Source organism: Engystomops pustulosus, chromosome 1, assembly GCF_040894005.1.
Source record: "Engystomops pustulosus chromosome 1, aEngPut4.maternal, whole genome shotgun sequence".
NCBI classification, from domain to species: domain Eukaryota; kingdom Metazoa; phylum Chordata; class Amphibia; order Anura; family Leptodactylidae; genus Engystomops; species Engystomops pustulosus.
In genome coordinates, this window is record NC_092411.1 from 13,525,319 (window position 1) to 13,547,160 (window position 21,842).

The window sequence follows — 21,842 nt, forward strand, 5'->3', positions numbered from 1 at the left end:
TCGGACGATCCGACGGATTCGGACAAACCGCGGGATTTAACTTAAAAATTGTGTCGCAAGCCAAGCACTTACATGCACCGGGAGGAAGAAGGTGAACTCTGCCGGACCTGATCGGGGAAGCGACACATTCACCAAATTGGGCGCACGATCTAAGTGAATCGCGGCAGAGTTCATTATCATTGGACATTCCTGATCAGGGATCGCGCAAGGGACTGGGTAAGTCCCTGCCATGCCCCTGTACAGTATGTTCTATTACGTTTTTATTCCATTTTTGGTGGGGAGGCAAAGTGGCATAGAAGTGGAGATCTGGACATTTTGGCACTTTTTTCCGTCACAGGTTAGATTTTGATAGGTTTTCTCATGTACCCATAATCTAACATGTCTTCAAGGGAAGGGGGTGATTTGAATCAGCATTTAAAGATGGCGGCACCCATGTTCAGCAGTGTTTGTTCGGGTTCCACCGCACCTAATAGGTTAACAGCAAGCAACGATACAGCTGACCCCTGCTGCGTATGTAGTGAGCTTAGCTCTCTTGAATGAGGATTTGTATCCTATTCAGATTTTATCACCAACATAAGAAGGTCTAAACGGCTGACCGCAGCAGGAGTGTTAGACTTTACCCCTGAAAGTGCGTGAGTTTTCCAACCTGGAGACAGCCAACCTTGTCAGTCCATAATTCATTCAGGAGGTTAAAGGAAATCTACCATTTGCTTTGATGCATTATAAACTAAGCATACTTTGAGAATGCTGTAGCTACACTGATGCAGAAACATATCTTGTTTAATTCCTGAACTGAAGTGGTTTTGCTGAAAAAACAATTATAAAATTATGATAATGAGACTCTGTCGCTCCTGTGGCTGCTCCGGCGCTCTCATCTTACCCTAATTATGCAGTGCTCCAGCCTTGTCCTGCCCAGCATAAGCCGAAAATATGTATCTCTTTGTTGTCCCTGACAGGCAGAAGTAATCAATCGCTGAACCATTCACTCATCTGCTATTTATGAGTCATCCAGCCCAGGTTGATTAGTCCTGTCTGGACTGTTCAGGCAGCTCTTTTATGCACGGAAGACAGTCTGCACCTGCTTTCCCAAGGTCCTGAATTTTATAATTGTTTTTTAAACAAAACCACTTGGTTCAGGGATTAAGCAAGATATGTTTCTGCATCAGTGAAGCTACAGCATTTTCAAGGTATGTTTGGTTCACAATTTATAAAAACAAATGGTAGATTTCCTTTATGACAAGATATTGGGGCACAGTTACTTACCTGGTCCATTCGCGTTCCAGCAGCGGCTTCTCCGACGAGCGTTTGGGTCTTCGGGCGATTCATGAAGGTCCTGCGCCCGATGTCCACCAGGTGTCGCTGCTGCGCCGAGGTTCGCCGAGTTGCGTCGGAGTTCGCTGATCTCTTCCTGGTGCATGTAAGTATGGCTGGTGCGACCAATTTTTTTTTTTAATGCGGTGGTTCTTCCGAATCCGTTGGGTTTTCGCTCGACCACGCCCCCCAATTTCCGTCGCGTGCATACCAGCGCCGATGCGCCACAATCCGATCGCGTGCGGCAAAATCCCGGGGCAATTCAGGGAAAATCAGCGCAAATCGGAAATATTTGGGTAACACGTCGGGAAAACGTGAATCGGGTCCTTAATAAATAACCCCCATTGGGTTAGGAAGTTGTTTGCAGATTTGAAGAAACCTTCCCATCCCTTCAATCCCTTTGATAAAATTTCTCTTCCAAAGGAACAAATCACGCTTTACAACAGACGAAAGACTAAGCAAAGTTTTGGAATCAGCATTAAAATTGGGAAATGCAGCGGTAGATCAAAAAGGTTGGATAAGTCACATTTACCCAGTGATAAAAACACATGTACTAAATTTAAACCCGCTAAACAAATCCTTAAAAGTACTTCTACCACCAGGATCAAGGATTGTAAACCAAGCACACTGGCATACTGGTGTGTGCCCCCTCTAGCAGGATCTGCTCTTCTTTTAGATACTTATTCCAAAATTATGCAAATGAGCATAAGGGGCTCACAGCTCCATTAAGACCTATGGAGCCCAGAGCCCCTCAGGGTAATTTGCATAATGTTAACAGCCTTTTTATGTTAAAACCAGGGCATAAGAAACTTAAAGAAGAGCAGATCCTGCCAGAGGGGGCACACACCAGTATGTCCGTGTGTTTGGTGGTAGATGTCCTTTAAAGCAAAAATCATTCAGGAGAATTCTGGAGTCCGTTTACAGGTTGGGTCTGTAGATTTGTAGCCATGGTCTGTAATTGGCGTAGGTGAGGAGTTTTTATATAGGGGGGTTTGGGGGTGTGGCCTACATGCATGGGGAGGGGCATAAGGCAGGGAACGCCCCTTTTCTTAATTACAAACACAGCAGAGAAGATAATTGCTTCAACATCAACTTTCTTACCTTAGAAAGAAGAAGGTGTCCACTCCCAAGAAGACAGGGCCACTGAGCACGTAGATGTACTGTGGCTTCTCTAATACATTGGATATCCATTCCAAGGAGTTATCTGTAGTGAGTCACCAGAAATACATTGAATATTTTATTATTGATCCATATTTTTTACAGCTGAGAGTTTGCTCCAGTTGCATCCAGCTTAGGCTGCATTCACACGACCGTTGGGGGATGTATATATGTCCCCCGTAGGCAGGCAATAGGCGCACGGAACACACGTGCGGCACGGTACCGTTCCGTACCCGGGGAAAAGATAGGATATGTCCTATCTTTCCCCGTATTACGGCGCCATGTGCAATGGATCACTATGGAGAGGGGCGGGGGCGAACAGCACTCACCCCCTCCTCTGTGCAGGCAGCACCACATTTTCTAATCTAATATTCCAGTATATTCCACATGCAAGGGGCGGATAAGGACTGCCATGGATCCTGGGCTGTATGAATATTATGGACCCTGCAAGTCTGGAATCACTTCCTACATCTGGGACTAGAATCCGCTTCTTAGGGAATGGAGGATGTGTCCCTTCTGCTGCTCTTAATCTGTGGTTTCAGGACCTTTAGAGGACCTTCAAAGGTCCTGAAATGGCTCTTGTGTACATGTGTATTGAGAGCAGAAACAGATGTATGAGGATTTCATGGGTGAAGGTCCTTCTCGGTGTAAAATTTGGTGGGTGGTTTGAGTGACTATGGGCCCCCTAGAAAGCTTGTGCAGTGCTCCAGCCTTGTCCACTACTGTCCACAGGTTATTATACTCACCAATGTTGAGGACACTGGGCAGCTGACTGGTGTGTCCTGATATGATCCACAACAGACTGAGGATTCGGATCCCATTCAGAGTGGGGTACTCCTGATTCTTGGAGGTCCCCGCCATCACAGCCGGGAAGTTCTCTTGTATGGCAAAACTTTTCAGGACTTTCTCAGTACAAGCTGGAGACAAGAAATATTCCTGTTAGAGAAGGGATCTGCAATCTGCTACTGTACAAGTATTTGGAGACTACAACTCCCAGGATTCGCTGGCAGAGACTGATTCCATGTTACAAGTAACAAATAGGTAGGTAACTGGAGGAGGCTCCAACGACCATTGGTCATGACTAAAATCCTGATGACGAGTTCCCTTCCCTACTGGAAGAAAATGAATACAAGAGGGGAGCACCGCGCTCTGAAGACTCCAGTAACTAGTATGGGGCCCTATGACCTTTATTTCCCAGGGGCCCGTCCTCTCTGGATGAATTTCTTTGTATTACAGAAGCTAATTTTGCCAATCTGTGCTCCCTGAGCCCGTTCCCCCTGCCCTCTGTATAACAGCTCCCCTACATAATGTATGACTTGCTCTTAATTGATTTCATGAATTATTGATATTTTGCGCACTTTCTCTGGATGAATCCGTCTGATATTAATTCCGATCAGCGTCTCATGCGTTTGTCACCTGCTAATTCTACATCTTGTCCCTGTATTCAGAGCGGAGGAGGTTTTATGTCGCTCCTCTGAGGACTCTTCTACTTTTTAAGATTTATCCTACTCTTTTGGACAGGCTGCGACTATCTGCAAGGGCTTGTACCGTATTTACCCTTTCCGGCGCATAAAATTACTGAAATCTGTTAACGTCAAACAATTTACCAGCTACTGAATGACCCAACAAGTAAACCCAGCATTGTATAAGCTTTCCAGATTTCCTTATCTTTATGCAAATGAGCTTCTCTGTGCACTGGGGGCGGGGCCGTGCCTGCTGATGCACATGTTTTCCTAGTTTGCCTTTACACAGAGATTGAAACCTTCCATTTAAATAAGATATTCACGCCGGTTGGACGTGAAGGGATTGGTGCCGGCTGCACATTGGGCCGCTGTGGGACGTTACTGTCCCGGGGCCTGCCTATAGCCTGCGCTCATTCATGTCCCATATGGTGAACAAGTGCCCCAATGTTAATCTGGCGGGTACCAGGAGGGACGGGGGCAACATCATACATAGGATAAATGTGCCCCATTTATCAATATGAGATACATAGATAGATATGAGATAGATAAATATGTAGGTACATACATAGATATGAGATAGATGGATAGATAGATATGAGAGATAGATAGATAGGAGATACATGGATAGATAGGAGATAGATAGGAGATAGATAGATATGAGATAGATATGAGATAGATAGATAAATAGATATGAGATAGATTATATAGATAGATAGATATAGAAGTCCCAGCAGCACAGAGAGTAAGTGAATAAATGGGTGCATGCCTATTTTCAGACCAGGCCAGGGGTCCAACAACAATATATAAAGGATAAAACATGACTCCATAAAATAGTAAAAAAAAAAGTTGTCCTCTTTTATTCCATATACAAAAGTTGCAACGTTTTGGCTCAACTGGGTCTTTCTCCAGCTTGAGAAAGGCTCAGCTGAGCCAAAAGTCACAACTTTTTGAGCCAAAAGTCACTTACTATTTTTTGGAGTGCTGTATATATATATATATATTTTATGCAAGCCTGAAAAATCCCTTTAAGGAGGAGAATCTCTGTAATACAGCGGCATGAAGTGCAATTACTGCTGCTGTTGAAAATGCCTTCTCCATGATACAAGCGGCCACATCTAAGTCTATCTTCTCCTCTCTATCTGCCTTCCTCCGGAGCCGTATTCAATATTCTACCACTTTAGATGTCAGAAAGTAAACGTTCTGTTATTACGACTCAATCTACGGAATAAACTGAGTAATTCCAGGTGATATATAGGGAGCGGCATGTATAGTAATCTACGGATATTACTGTATTTCTTCTCGCTGCCGTATTCCTCCTCCAATGGGAGATTGGATTTTTCCGCAGGCTTCTGGCTTTCCGGAGTCCTGGCTTTCCGATGGAGAATGATGGTCTTGCAATCCTCAAATGATGATGAGGCTAGAAAGTTGAGCACAACGGTGTGGATGGACCCAATTACGGGGAACATGATGAACAAGCCGCTGAGGCACCTGCCAAGACGCCAAGGGTATTAGGGCAGAGTTATGAGCAGACTGAATACTGTATATACGGAACAGTGATGGAGACGAGGCTCCTACTTACAGGCAGATGATGGCGAATGTATCCATAGGAAACAGGCCGCGGGAGCAGAAGGTCTCCTCCACAACCGGAGTGCTCTCATTCAGACTAATGAAACTTGGCAGAGGTTCCAGAAATGATTCCCCCTTGTATCGGAGAAGATCTGATGATATAAGTAGTGGGAGAGTCAGAACTTCACCTTTAAGGACATCCATATGTGTTCTATACCTTTCTTCAGACTTTTACATAAACCCCTGATCCAGTGGGGCAGATTTACTTTCCCGGTCCATTCGCGATCCAGCGGCGCGTTCTCTGCGGTGGATTCGGGTCCGGCCGGTATTCACTAAGGCAGTTCCTCCGACGTCCACTAGGTGGCGCTGCTGCGCTGAAGTTCCCCGGAATGCACTAATCTTCACCAAGTCGGACCGAGTGAAGGTAAGTGCGAGTCCCGTGACCCTTTTTTTAAAAAAATGCGGCGATTTTTTTCGAATCCGTTGAGTTTTCGTTCGGCCACACCCCCCGATTTCCGTCGCGTGCATGCCAGCGCCGATGCAACACAATCCAATCGTGTACGCCAAAATCCTGTGTCAATTCAGGGAAAATCGACGCAAAACGGAAAAATTTGCGTAACCCGCCGGAAAAACGTGAATCGGGCCCTTAGTAAATGACCCCCACTGTGTGTAAATGCAAAGGGGGACACTCTTTCTGGGTATCACATGACTTGTATTCTGCAGTGTTCAGCAGTTTTCCCCTCTGCAGCCTCTATCTGTGATCCTCAGTTATCTTGGAGCTGGTGGCTGGAGACTAGATGACATGATGTTTCCCAGTCAATCTATGTGTAGACACTGCACTACCTTGGACTGTAATAACAGGCAAATTGAATTACAGGAAGGTGTAGACCGTAGTATAGTAACTGCTGCGCCACCTGGTGTGCAAGGCGACTGCTTGCAATATACAAGTATAGATAAAATGTTTGGGAACCGGGTTGTGTGACGCGATATTTAATAATAATTACATACATGGAAATCACATAAACAATTTAATTTTTTTTTTTTTACAAAATTCATAACTGAGTTTCTACTGATGGCAACACGTTTCGGGAAGGATCATCAGGTCCGATATATTGCACTAGACAATTGAAATACAAAATAAAAACCAATTGAAATACAAAAAGTTTGTGTCATAGATGATTATTGCATATATTAATGGAATAATTAAGGAAAGGCGGACAAGGAGAGACCAGAAAGCGTTCATAGAGTAGTATTAAAAAACAGATTTGGGTGAGGTAGTTAGAATAATGCAAACCAGAGAGTTGTGCTAATACCAGGCACAACACTAGTAAGAAGCTTCAGAACACAGTACACAGTAGACACACCGTCTGCATCAAGTGCATTGGGTGATAAGGTGGTTGTCGCTGCGGCGCACACTGGTAGTCAAAGGAATTCAGAATAATAGTTTCTCGGTTACACAACGCGTTTCGGAATCTTTAAGGAGAAGAGACGGTGAGCTTTGGCCTGCCAGAGCTGTCAGCTCACCGTCTCTTCTCACTTGAAAAAGGAATCCTTAGAGATTCCGAAACGCGTTGTGTAACCGAGACACCAATAAAAAGTCTTTTGTGAAGATTATTATTCCAAATTCCTTTGACTACCAGTGTGCGCCACAGCGACAAACACCTCATCACCCAATATATTATCATAGGGATACGAAATATATATGTATATAGATGGCCTAAAAAATACATACTTGTGCCATGGAGCTGTGTAATGTGCTGGCGGTACAGTGCACAATAGTAATAGCAGGTTCGCTTAATACCAGGCGCACATGTCCAAAGAGAAAGGTCCTTGTCTTCTCAATAAATAGATAGTAGATAAAACAGGTAGGACAGCACTCACTTGATTCCGATAAAATTGTAGAAAAGCTTTATTCATCCAAAATAGGAGCAATACAGGCAACAGTAACAAGGAATAGAAAACCATACACATCTGACGCGTTTCAGACCATCAGGTCCTCAATCATAGATTAATAGATTGATCTATGATTAAGGACCTGATGGTCTGAAACGCGTCAGATGTGTATGGCGTTCTATTCCTTGTTACTGTTGCCTGTATTGCTCCTATTTTGGATGAATAAAGCTTTTCTACAATTTTACCGGAATCAAGTGAGTGCTGTCCTACCTGTTTTATCTGTTATCACAGGTAACAGTGGCCGGGAAACCTTGTGCATCAGAACAAAATTAAGAAACCAACTAGCTCAAAAGACTACAGGCCGATCGCTCTGACATCACATATAATGAAGTCATTTCGAAAGAGTCCTGATTCAGCACCTAAAAGGGGAGGTCAGGGGGCGTCTGGACCCACTCCAGTTCGCCTACAATGACGGGATAGGCGTGGGCGATGCGGTGCTGTTTCAGCTGCACAGGACTTACTCTCACCTAGAGCGCAGGGGAACCTCAGTCAGAATTGTGCACTTTGATTTTTCCAGTGCCTTCAATAAAACAGAACCTGGTGGAATGAGAGAAAAAATGTGGGCACTGCAAATAGACACCACCCTAACCAACTGGACCAATGACTACCTGAGGAATCGACCGCAGTATGTCCAAATAGGAAACGTCATCAGCAACAGCGGAGCACCACAAGGGACCGTACTGTCCCCCTTTCACTTCACCCACTTCAGATATAACTCTATCTCCTGCCGCCTGCAAAAATTTTCGGATGACTCGGTTATTGTCGACTGCATCAACGAGGGCAACGATGAGGAGTACAGAAATACCATCAGCGACTTTGTTAAGTGGAGTGAAAGCAACAAAGGAGATGGAAGGAACAAAACGTCTTATTATTATTATCTTCAAAAGATACATTGACAACCTCTATTATTTGGGACGGCACTGAAGAGGAAGCTCAGGAATTGCTCAGGGATATCAGTAACAATTTGTGCGGTATAACACTCCACACCTCCGAGAGTAGCATAGAATTCCTGGATCTTCTCATTTCCATGGATTTCAAACTTACTTTCCTGCGATCCGGCGCTACATAGCAAGTCCGGCAACTGGGACCCACAGCGCACACGTTACACTTAGTATCTAAGTAACCAAAACCAATTATTTTTACTGTAATACATTTGTGCATTTTATGCATTTCTGTATATTTATTTATCTATTTGTGTATTACTTTTAGGCTGGATTCAGACGGCCGTTGCCCGCCGTACTGTAGCACAGCGTGCACACGGCGGCGCGCGGGGAGAGGAGGAGGAGGTGAGCGCTGCTCACCCGCGCCCCTCTCCATAGGGATATATGGTGCACGGGGTACGGAGCGGTACGGTGCGCACATATGCAGCACCGTATCGCTCCCGTAGGGCGCCGTGCGCCCATTGCCGTCTATGGGGGACGTATATCGGCCCTATATACGTCCCCCATACGGCCGTCTGAATGTAGCCTTAATCTTTTATACAGTGCAATATCAGTTGTTACTCGCTATATATGCATATCTACTACAATCTATTATGTTTTACATTCTTATATTTACTCACTCGTGTATATATATATTTTTTTTTATGCTATATATTACTTATCTATGACAATATTTGCATTAATCATCTTTAAAACAAATTTTTTGTATTTCAATTGGTTTTTATTTTGTATTTCACCCACTTTGTATTTCAAATAGTCTAGAGCAATATATCGAACCTGATGAAGGGGATAATCCTTTCCCGAAACGCGTAGTCATCAGTAAAAAAAAATCATTTATGAATTTTGTCAAAATAGTAAAAACTGTTTCTATAATTTCCATGTATGTAATCACACAACCTGGTACCCACACATGAGGTCTCCCATACACTGCACACAGAGAGTAGAGGAGAATCTGTTCCATAACTTCTCCATCTCACACTCTGAAATATCAGGTGGATCATATCATACTGTCGTGAATAAAGCATTTGGTGTGAGACAGAAAACTAACCATGAGCTGCAGCAGCCTCGGTCTCTCCCTCAGAAGTGTCAGCATGATCATATAGGAAATTATAGAGCAGTACTGATGTGATTAAAGCACTTGGGGTGAGATAGAAACTTAAAGGAAAGCTATCATTATGATAAACCTGAGACACTTACTCATAGATCCAGGCACCGTGACTGTGGTAAGTAATTTGTTATCTATGTCCTCCTTCCTTCTAAAATCAACTTTTTAAAATTATGCTAAGGAACCAGAAGTGTTACCAAAGCCCCTCTGTGCTGCAAATTCACAGGCTGTTTGACTGTATCACTCTCACCCCTGCTCCCCCAGCACTTCCGACTCCCTTTGCCTGATGTAACCTCGCTGCAGCAGGTTAGTTCCAGCACACAGTAGGGGAGGGAGGGGGGAGTGCTCCTGCACAGTGTATCAACCAGTGAATCTAGCATAATTATAATATTTGATTTTAGAAGGAAGGAGGCCATGGATAACAAATATAAGACGATACCACAGTCCTGGTACCTGGATCTATGAGTAATGTCCCTGGTGATTGTCCCTGTACTGATTTCCTTTAAGTCCCTGGTTTATTGTGCTTGAGTTTAATGGTTTCTGCACAGTATCCAGCACTGTCCAATCACCGCTGACCTTACAGGAAGTGTAATGGTAACAATTATGATGAGTTTCCAGGAGGAATAACTGAGGCACAGCACAAGGCAGAGCTATGGGAATTGTCGGGAGAGGTGAGAGCTCCTTATGCTTTATCTTACCCATAGAAGCCATTACTGTAATGTCTCCGCTGCTGCAGGAATCTGGGACACAAATCCCAATCACAAATTTGACTCCTTCCTATAAAATAATTACAGAGAGGAAAGGTGGAGTTAGATCCTCTAGAAGCTGCGGGCAGAGACGTGTGTTATTTCTACATGTATCTGAATCCTTCACATAGACAATCAATCTATTATAAGAAAAGGTGAGGTCTGACCTATGGGACCCCCGCTCATCTTGTTACTACTCCCCACTAATAATTAGGGTTCCTCATATCATTCTGATGATTGGAGAGGATCCTGGGGTATCAACAATCATGGCCTATTTTAAAGGGGTTTTCCAAGATTACACAAACATAGCTGCTTCCTCCTCCAAACAGTGCCACCACTTTTTTGTAGGTTGTGTCTAGTACTGCAGCTGAGCGCCATTGTAATAAATATAACAGCTGCAATACCAGGCACAACCTATGGTCATGTGTCACACAGTTTAGGGAAGGAAGCGGACATGTTTATCATATCCTTTACATCCCCTTTAAAAGAAATCCAGCATCACAATCCATCCTGATAAACCAGGGACATTACTCATAGATCCAGGCACCGGGACTGTGGTATCTTCTTATATTTGGTATCCATGGCCTCCTGCCTTCTAAAATCAACTTTTATAATTATGGAAATTAGAAGGGCTCTGGGGGCGATACCAAAGCTCCTCTGTGCTGCAGCTTTACAGGCTGTTACACTGTGCAGGGGCACTCCGCTCCTCCTCACTGTGTGCTGCAACTTCCTCTGCTGCTCTGAAATTACAACAGGCAGAGAGTGGGTGTAAGAACTGAAGAGGGAGGAGAGACAGTGTAACAGCCTATGATGCTGCAGCACAGAAGGGCTGGTGCCGCTCCCTAGAGCCCCTTCAGGTTCATTAGCATAATTTTGAAAGTTGATTTTAGAAGGAAGGAGGCCATGGATAAAAAGTTTAAGAAGATTTTCACAGTCCCAGTGAAAAATCGATGAGTAATGTCCCTGGTTTATCATGATGGATTTTAATGATAGATTTCCCTTAAAGAAAACCCCTTTAATAATATAATTTGTGAACAAGAAGAGATGAGCTGTAATTGTTGGGTTTTAAAGGGGATGGCCAGCGTTTAAAAATTACAAAATATGGGATAGTAACAGTGGGGGTCTGACTAATGGGATCCTGTAACTTGATGGAAATTTAGTAGAGACGTGCTAATAATGTATAACCTGGACCATCCCTTTAAATACATTGAAGTGATACAATTCTTGTACATGTCAGACCTGTTCCACATGCATCTTGCAGTATTCTCCCTCAAACTTCTTCTCAGGAGCTTGAACCGAGAGGCATTCACTATAAGATCCGAGGCGGTCCACGTTCCCACTGATTATCCCACTTCCTTGCTTCCCCAGAGAATCGTACACTGAAAGAATCGGGGATTAGAATTAGTGATGAAAAAATATCTTAAAAATAATGGAAGAAGATTATCCTGGACATCAGATGAGGGCCTTCTACACCACCTGAGAGATGACCTGGGGCCTTTACTAAATGCTCTACCTAGTTAGCTACCTGATTGGCTGGAGAGGACCTGGCCAACTCTCCTATGCCACCTTAAAGCCCATAGCACCTTTACAGCTTGGTCACCCCTTATCTATGAGCTCGGCTTTCTTGTGGTAATCCCAGGTTGCCGTATACTATCTAGAGTGAGTGTTAGCAAATTCATTTTGTTTTGTCTTGTTCCTAAATGGTTAAACATTTTTTCTGTATCTTAAATATTTTTTTTGTATCTTTACCTGAGGTAATGCAGGCTGTTTATTGGCTAGCTCCCTGGAACCTTCCAGAGGCCAAAACGTCTATAAACGGGATCTCTATCTTGATATTTCTGTCTCTATCAAGAGATTGTACTACAAAGCTAACAGCTGATCTGGTGCTTCAGATGTAGCAGAGTGACCCAGCTCCCAGGAGATTGATCCCGCCTAGCAGACCACTGGCCCTGGGTTGAGGTACTCATTCGCTCTACATGTTACACAGCCTGTTATTGCTACTGACCTGTCTGCATCACAGGCCTCCCCTATTTTTGCCTGAGATAAGTTAGTTTTAGAGGATTGAGGGGGAGCTTTATTTTAGGCGCCCATATCTTGGGCTCTTTGCAGGCAAAAAGTGACTCTTCTCAGCTCTTTTACTTTGAGGCAATTTCTTAGCTGGACAATTTGTAATATAATAGAGTGATTTCTATAAAGCATATGTCATACCCTACCTGATGGGACTAGTAATTAATGAGGTAAAAGCAGGTGACCGTTTCCCCATTTAACCCTTTAATGACCTAGGTCTTTTTAAGTCGCCCATTAAGGACACTTCTTCTAACGTGCATGTCAGGAAAAGATTGCAGGTCATCGGGTCTCGCAAGTGCCGGTGCCGGGCTGTTATCACAGCCCAGTCCCGGGGCTAACACCAGGGAACAGAATGGGGGGCATTTACTAAGGGCCCGATTAGCTTTTTCCCAACATGTTACCCGAATATTTCCGAATTGCCCCGGGATTCTGGTGCACGCGATCGGATTGTGGCACATCGGCGCTGGCATGCACGTGACGGAAATCGGGGGGTGAGGCCGAACGAAAACCCAAAAAACGCCGCATTTTTTAAAAAAAAGTGTTGCGGGACTCGCACTTACCTTCACCAGGAATAGGCCGGTGAACTTCAGTGCATTCCAGTGGGCCTTGGCGGACTTCAGCGCAGCAGCGACACCTGGTGGACATCGGAGGAACTGCCTTATCGAATCCCGGCTGGACCCGAATCCTCCGCAGAGAACGCGCCACTGGATCGCGAATGGACCTGGTAAGTAAATCTGCCCCAATATCTCTGATACTGGGTGTTTAACCCCTTACACTCCGTGGTCAAGCATGACCAGAGTGTGTAAATGGATTATGCCCTGGATCGGACTCCCCCACCCCTGAGCTTACCAGGGGAGCTGATTCTTCCTGCGGCAGCCCCGGGGTCCCTTGTCAGAACCCCCCATTAGCTTACCGGGGGATCCGATATTTCCTGCCCTGCGTGCCAGGTTCTCCCTCCCATGCGTCAGCAGATTACACACTGCAATACAAATGTATTGTATATGGGCTTGAACAAGCGATCAGACAAACACTTGTTCATGTCAAAGTGTGAAAAAAATTGAAAAAGTTCAAATTAAATTAAAAATCATATTTATTGTAAAAAATAAATAAAGAAAAGGTCCCTAATGTACCACATTTAAATGTAAAAAAAAAAAAAATAAAGGATAAAAATCACACACACAAAAAAACCCTAAATATTTGGTATCACCGCGTCCGTAACAATCTGTACAATAAATCAAAAGCAATACTGAACTCCTGGTGAACGGTGTAAAAAAAATCAAAAAAATTTCAAAATATATTCTTTTTCATCAAATGCCCTCTCAAAAAAAATTTTTTTAAAGGCGATAAAAAAAAGTTATATGTGCCCCAAAATGATAACATTGAAAAGAACAGAACTTTCCGCAAAAAATAAGCCCTGAAACAGCTCTGAATGATACAAAAGTTGTCAATACCAAAACAATTGCGATTTTCTCCAGTAAAATTGAGCCAAGATAAGAAAAGCTATATGAATGAGGTATCACCGTAATCGCAGTGAACCAGAAAATAAAGATAAAATATTATTTATATGTTACAGTGAGTGTCCGAAAAAGAATCCAAAACAAAAATTGATGATTTTCTTTGTGTCCCCCTTGAAATAGTTAACAAAATCCCATGAATAAGCAATAGACACCCCCCAAATGCATTATCTATACATTGGGGCTCATTAACTAATGGTCCGCGGACCGCATTTTCATCGGGTTTCCCGACGATTTCTGTTTTGCGCCGCATTTAACAGCGTTTTTTGGCGCACGTGATCGGATTTGGGCGCAATCGCGCCGACTTTCATGCAACGCAAATCGGGGGCGTGGCCGTCGGACAACCCGACGGATTCGGACTACGCGCGGGATTTAAAATTCAAATTGTGTCACAAGACATGCACTCACATGCATCAGGAAGAAGAAGGTAAACTCCGGCGGACCTCAGTGGGGAAGCGACAGATGCAGGAACTCGGGCGCACGAGCTACGTGAATCGCGGCAGATGTGGATTCTGGCGGAAACATTTTATAGTCTGTACAATGGGGCACATTTACTTACCCGGTCCTGTCGCGATCCAGCAGCGCGCTCTCCGACGAGGATTCGGGTCTTACAGCGATTCACTAAGGTCGTGCGCCCGATATCCACCAGGTGTCACTGCTGCGCCTAGGTCCGCCGGAGTTCACCATCTTCTTCCTGGTGCATGTAAGTGTGTGTCAAGCGACACTTTTTTTAAAATACTGCGATTTTCCGACAGCACGCCCCCCAATTTCCGTCACATGCAACCCAGCGCCGATGCGCCGAAATCTGATCGCGTGCGCCAAAATCCCGGCGGAATTCGGAAAACCGAAAAAAGTTGGCAAACCCGACGAAAGTGCGGCTGCGGAGCCCTTAGTAAATGAGCCCCAATGTGACAATACAAATCTGCTCTGAATGGCGCTGCTTTTATTCCATGCCCATACAGTAGTTTAGGGATTGTTATGCTCAGGAGAGATTGGTTATCAAACTTTGCAAAACTTTTAATTATTTCATTCATTGTGAATGTGTCATTTTTGGCCAAAATTAATGTAAAAAAATGACAGTTTCTAAATCGCACTTCCATTTTGTTTGAACTCCTGTGAAACACTTAAAGGGTTAACAGACTTTGTAAAAATCATTTTAAATACGTTGAGGGGTGTCGTTTTGATAATTTACAGGGTTTTACTATTATTTAGGTCTCTCAAAGTCATTTGAAAGCTGAGTTGTCGCTCAAAACGAGAGTTTTGGCGATTTTGATGAAAAGGAGAAAAATCGCACCTAAAGTTCTAAGCCTCATTACATCCTAGAAAAATGAGAGGACACATAAAAAACCATGTCATTATAAACAGACATGTTACCTTATCAAGCTGTTTGGGTGGTCTTGCTATCTGTCTGGGCAGCAGAACATTTCAAACTTTGAAAATGAAGAATTTTTCGGACTTTTTGCCAAATTTCCATTTTTTTCGGAATAATCTTTGTTACCGTGGTACAGACAGGACGTATAATTAACATCACATAAGGATGTTTAGAGACAGTTTTAGAGACAGTCTTTGTGAAATTGGTCATGTCTTCATCTGAAAAGGAAGACATGACCAACCCCAAACAAAGTGTTCAGCACCAAATGGTCCATAGTCAAGATTTGCAAACTTCACTTGAACTGGACCGGACCATATGCTACAAAAGTGGGAAGGTTCTGTAGGTGAGGCTTGTAAAACCACACCAGCAGTGGGCAGATCCAAGTGATTAGAGGGCATGGCTAATTAAATTCCTCCTAGTGTGGGAAGGACCAGGTGGCACATGGGAAAAACTTGTGAAATCCCAGCAAACATGGTTGGGTGAGGGTTTTGAAATTCTACCCATGACGGGCAGGTCCAAGTGGTCATTGGGCATGGCTTATAAAAATCCACTGAAAGTAAGAAGGATCAGGTGTTACATGGGTGAGGCTTGTGAAACCCTCTCTAAAAGTGGAAAGGGCCAGGTGTTTTGTGGGGTGAGGCTTGCGAAACCCTTTCCACAATGGGCAGGTCCAAGTGGTCAGTAAACATGGCTCATGAAACTTCACCCAAAGTGGGAAGGACCAAGTGGTAAATATATCAAAAGCAGAATGCTATCAGAATATAAAATATATTTTTTATATTCTGATAGCATTCTGCTTTTGATATATTGGGGGTCATTTACTAAGGGTCCAAATCGCGTTTTTTACGGCGGGTTACCCGAATATTTCCGATTTGCTCCGATTCTCCCTGAATTGGCGCGGGATTTTGGCGCACGCGATCGGATTGTGGCGCATCGCCGCTGGCATGCACGCGACGGAAATCGGGGGGCGTGGCCGAACGAAAACCCGACGGATTCGGAAAAAAACGCCGCACTTAAAACAAAAAATCTGTTGCGGAGCTTGCACTTACCTTCACTCAGCCTGAGCCGGTGAACTCCAGCGCGTTCCGATGCTTTTCAGCGCACTAAAATAAAGCATCCAGAGAGTTTCACCAGAGGTCACAGTGGGCACAGAGGTCCGTCTGTAACTAGGGGTCGTCTGTAAGTCAGGTGTCCTTAAGTTGGAGACTCCTTGTACTGCCATACTACAGTATAGCAGTATATGCCATTTTTGCACATGATCTGTTACAATGGGGGTCATTTACTAAGGGCCCGATTCGCGTTTTCCCGACGTGTTACCCGAATATTTCCGATTTGCGCCGATTTTTCCTGAATTGCCCCGGGATTTTGGGGCACGCAATCGGCGCCGGCATGCATGCAACAGAAATCGGGGGCGTGGCCGAACGAAAACCCGACGGATTCGGAAAAACCGCCACATTTAAAAAAAAAAAAAAAAGTCTCATGGGCCTTGCACTTACCTTCACCAGGAATAGGCCGGTGTACTTCAGGGCATTCCAGTGGGCCTCGGGGAACTCCAGCGCAGCAGCACCACCTGGTGGACGTCGGAGGAACTACCTTAATAAATCCCGGCCGGACCCGAATCCAGCGCAGAGAACGCGCCACTGGATCGCGAATGGACCGGGTAAGTAAATCTGCCCCATTGAGTTTTTGTTGAATGCTGAAGGCCATTGATTTGTTTGAGACTCTGATTGCCACAGAGGGCAATGGTGAATAGTTTTGTTGCTGCTTGTTCTTGACCAAGTGGTAAATGGGCAAAGTTTGTGAAACCTCAGCGAAAAACTGGTGGTCAGTGAGCAAGGCTGGTGAAACCTCACTTAAAGTGGACAGGACATTTTTCCCAAAATGTGCGAAACCAATCAGACTATAAACAAGGTTTGTGAAACCAAACCAAAAAATAGAACCAGATGTTCCGTGGACAAAGCCTGTTTATAGTGGAAGGGGTTATGGGGGTGGGGGTGGGGCTTGAACTATTGGGTGGGAAGTATAAATCGATGTTTCGACTTTGCTCAACTGATCGACAGTTTACCAGTAGTGATAACATTTGCAGTGAAAAGAGTAAACAAAACAAAATATACTGTACGTCTCCTACAAGTTTTACATTTTTTTCTCAGAAGCCGAAAGTCTTAGAGAAGAACCCACAAGTGAGAGTTCGGCCCTTGGGCCCTTTCTGGGTGAGCACTGCTCCAGCTCCTACTGAGGAGGCCTCAACTTCCATCTGGAATGGCTTCTCCGTATCAGGCCTGGGTGAGAACTGGGTCCGAGGGAAAGGCAGATTTTAGTTTAGAGAAGGCTTCTACAGCCACTGGGAACCAGAGTCTAGGATTGGCGTTCTTTCTGGTCAGCGCTACAATGTGAGATACAAGAGAGGAGAAGTGTAGAATAAACTGCTGGTAGTAATTGGGGAAGCCCAGGAATCTCTCTATTGCACATAGTCCTACAGGGCAAGGCCAGTGGAGAACCGCAGACAACTTAGCAGGATCCATCTGAAGACCCTTGTCAGAGATGGAAGGGAAGACTCGTCTGGTGGAACTGATACTTCTCAAGTTTAGCATAAAGGCGATTGGCCCTTAAATGACTAAGGAGTTGCCATATGTGGGATCACCAGGATATTGTCGAGGTAGAGCACGATACAGGTACATAGCAAGACTCTGAAAATGTCGATGATGAATTCCTGAAAAACAGCTATTGCGTTACAGAGACCAAACGGCATGACCAAATACTCGAAGTGCCCATCACAAGTATTGAAAGCAATCTTCCACTCATCACCTTCACGGATACGCATGAGGTTATACGCCCCACGTAGGTCTAGTTTAGTGAAGACCATGGCTCCACGTAAGCGGTCGAAAAGTTCCGTGATCAACGACAATGGATAGCTGTTCTTAACGGTGATCTTGTTAAGGCCATGATAGTCTTTGCATGGACGGAGTGACACATCCTTTTTGGCCACAAAGAAGAACCCTGCACCGGCAGGAGAAGTAAAGACTTCCATATATGGAGCGGGGAGACCCACCAGAGGCTTGGAGGACTTCGGAAGAGACACGGTGGAGACGGGAAAAGGTAGCTCCAGACATCGTGACTGGACTTCCGGTCCCCACCGGAGTACTTCACCGGTCTGCCAATGGAGCACCACTGCATGGCGCTGAAACCACTGAAGGCCCAGAAGAACTGAAGACGTGGACCGGGCTAGCATGTAAAAGGAAAGTCTCTCCAAAGACCCCAAATTGCAGGGATAGGGGTTCAGTGCGGTACCGGATCGGGTCATTGTGAAACTGCCCACTGACTGACGAGATGACCAGTGGCTTCTCGAGACAGACCACAGGAAGACGATACTGAGAGACCAGGGCAGCATCCAGGATATTTCCTACAGAACCAGAATACAGGAAGGCAGAGACTTGAAACTGTTTACCCGTCCCAGAGCTGAGTAAGACAGGTATGTTCAGACGTGGGGAAGCTTTGTTCTCACCAGGTCGCTCCACTGGTGCAACTTTGTCCGCGGTGGCGGCCAAGGCATAGTACAAAGTCGTAAGATGTGGTAGGGGACAGGCAAAGGGTCCAGACAGGCAGCACAGGATCAGAGTCTGGGACGTAGTGGAAGGTCAGGGCTGGCAGCATGGGATCAACGTCAACAACAAAACCGCGGTCACAACGGGAATACAGAATACTTGCACAGGGCATCAGACAAGCTTTCTGTAAGGCTACATTCACACTGACGTATGGAGGACGTATATACGGCCGATATACGTCCTCCATAGACGTCAATGGGCGCACGGCACCCTACGGGAGCGGTACGGTGCCGCTGGGCATTTCATTAGTGAGGGGAGGCTGCTGGGCATTTCATTAGTGAGGGGAGGCTGCTGGGAATTTCATCAGTGAAGGGAGGTTATAGCCAATGCACACTAGGCTTATAACTATGTTTTCCCCATTTTCTGTGGTAAACTTTGGTGCCTCAGTATATACGGTATGGAAATATTTTCACTTAAAAGAACAATTCAACTTGTTTTTCAATTAAATATTTTGATTATTCTAGTCAGTCATGACAATTAAAGAGATAGCAAATAAGTAAAAAAAAATAATTTTTTGTTTTGCTACACAAATAATTTTTTGGTGTTACCATATTCTGAAACCTTTTTTTAATTTTTTTTTTCTAAGCAGAAGAGCCTTTTTTTTTAGTGTTGCTAATCGCGGCAAAAACTCAATAAAACAAGTGTGCATTATGCATACACTAGTTACTGTGGGACCTTGAATGACATTGTTTGCTGCAGGGGTCTCTATAACAGCTGTATTTCTATACAGCCTAAGTGTCAGGTTCGCTAGGGAGAACGCTGGGACTTCTGGTGGTGCCAGCAGCGTTCTCCGAACCCCGGCGCGTGTCCGCGCAAACTCCACCTCTCGTCCTGGGCAGCGGCTGCTAAGATCTCGCGCTGTCTAGGAGTGGCTGGGACTTTGAACCTCTGCCTGTTGTTCTGCACTGTGAGGGGTTAATTCCCAGATGCTGTCCAGCTCCTATCAGGTTCTGGAGGTGGAGTTCTGGCTGCATAAATTGCAGCTTCACTAGTCACCTGTGCCAGTGTTTGAAATCTCTTTCTCCACTTGCTTGCTGCACTAGGTTGTATTGCTCTGTATCTGTATTGTTGTTACCTCGGCTAGTTTTTGACATTGACTATTTGCTTACTGACTTTGCTATTGACGTACCCTCCCGTTGTGACTCCGGCTAGTTTACGATTCTTTTGTGTTTTATGTTCGTCAGTCTGTTTGTATTTCCCTTCCCCCACTTAAACCAGTGTATTCCGAGTCTTCAAGTAGTCGCCCCACGGTTTAGCGTGGGGGGGCTATAGGAAGGGACAGAGGCTGGGGCAAGCTCAGGGCACACTATCCCCTGTCTTTTGTGTACCCAATCCTAACAGAAACACTGGCCACTCACAGGTCTGCATCCTGTATCCGACCTGCTACATTCTCTCCTTCCATGGAGCCTTTGTCAGCTGTGGTCGCTCAGGTCCAGACCCTAACTCAGCTTGTTCAGGATCTAGCTTCCCGTCTCCAAATTCAGGAATCTATGCAGGTTCCACGACAGACATCACCGCAGGATCCACTGCCACCCACGCCTGAACCTAAGGTTCCTCTCCCTGACGTGTTTTTTGGTGACCGTAAGAAATTTTTTTCATTTCGGGAGGGCTGTAAACTTTACTTTTCTTTACGCCCTCGTTCATCGGGCACAGAGATTCAAAGGGTGGGCGTGGTAATTTCCCTGTTGCGTGGGGATCCGCAAAATTGGGCTTTTTCTCTCCCACCTGACTCTCCATCCCGTTCTTCTCTTGACGCTTTTTTTTCTGCTTTAGGCCAGATTTATGATGAACCTGACCGCCGAGCACTTGCAGTTTCCCACCTTAGATCTCTGTGTCAGGGAAAACGGACAGCAGAAGATTATTGTGCCCAGTTCAGACGGTATGTGACTGACTCGCAATGGAATGACTGCGCCCTAAAAGACCAATTTATGTCCGGACTGTCAGACCGAGTACAGGACTTAGTCCTAGCTTATGCCGAGCCTCAGACATTAAATGATGCTATGACTCTGGTCATCCGAGTTGATCGTCGCCTAAGATCCAGGCGATCACCTCGGGTGTCCTCTGACTGTCAGCCAGCAGCCAATCTGTCTCCGGGTAGTCCAGAATTGGAATCCATGGAGCTGGATAGCATCTCTCCTGCACAGCGGAAGCAACATCGAATGAGACGTCATCTTTGTTTCTACTGTGGAAGTCCTGATCATCAGGTCAACACCTGTTCCAAGAGGCAGCAGCAGGAAAACTTCCGCTCCTAAGCAGTAGTCGGGGGGACTGCTTAGGAGCTCAGGTACTCCCAATTGTGTCTAGAATGTATTTACCTTGTACTATTAAGTTTCAGTCTGTTTCCTGCACTGGTCGCGCCTTTTTGGATTCAGGTGCTGCGTCTAATTTAATTGATTATAGTTTTGTCTCTCAGTTTCGCATGTCATTGATTCCATTGTCCACTCCTATCCAGATGTCGGGTGCGGATTTGACCCCTCTACAGGCAGGGTTGATTAAATTCCGAACCCCGCAGATAAAACTTATGGTAGGAGCTATGCATGTAGAATGGTGTTCTTTCCTAGTTATGGAAAACCTGTCTGAAAATGTCATTCTTGGTCTACCCTGGCTCCGGATCCATAATCCGGTAATTAATTGGGAAACTCTGGAGCTGGTTCATTGGGGTCCTCACTGTAAGGATCACCTGTCCAGAGTTTCATTATGTACAGTAGTGGCGGAAGATCAGAGTCTTCCAGGTTTTCTCTCTGATTACTCAGATGTGTTTTCAAAACCCTTATCCCAAGTCCTTCCTCCTCACAGGGAGTTTGATTGTAAAATTGACCTTCTTCCTGATGCTAGATTGCCAAAGGGTCGTATATATAACCTGTCGGTACCTGAACGGGAGGCACTGAAGAGTTATATTGATGAGAGTTTGGCAATCGGACATATCCGTCCTTCTGAGTCGCCCACTGGGGCCGGGTTCTTTTTTGTTGAGAAAAAAGACGGTGGTTTACGGCCGTGTATTGATTATCGAGAATTAAACAAGATAACGGTAAAAAACTCAGGTC

The 21,842-nt window shown here is 45.0% G+C and overlaps 1 protein-coding gene and 1 long non-coding RNA gene across 3 annotated transcripts in view; one reads left to right on the forward strand and one right to left on the reverse strand.

Annotated features, from left to right (window-relative positions):
- Positions 1–21,842, forward strand: part of LOC140117051 (uncharacterized) — a 66,970-nt gene that overhangs the window by 37,825 nt on the left and 7,303 nt on the right. The window lies entirely within an intron of this gene.
- LOC140117038 (O-acyltransferase like protein-like) overlaps positions 1–21,842 on the reverse strand; it is a 44,561-nt gene that overhangs the window by 16,622 nt on the left and 6,097 nt on the right. For both annotated transcript variants that reach the window (XM_072133479.1, XM_072133474.1), the window contains exons 2-7: positions 11,483–11,622; positions 10,196–10,274; positions 5,512–5,650; positions 5,221–5,420; positions 3,216–3,386; positions 2,413–2,515 (exon numbers count right to left, since the gene is read on the reverse strand). In XM_072133479.1, the coding sequence (XP_071989580.1) occupies positions 2,413–2,515; positions 3,216–3,386; positions 5,221–5,420; positions 5,512–5,650; positions 10,196–10,274; positions 11,483–11,497 (707 nt within the window). In that variant the 5' untranslated portion in view covers positions 11,498–11,622. The remainder of the gene's footprint in view (positions 1–2,412; positions 2,516–3,215; positions 3,387–5,220; positions 5,421–5,511; positions 5,651–10,195; positions 10,275–11,482; positions 11,623–21,842) is intronic.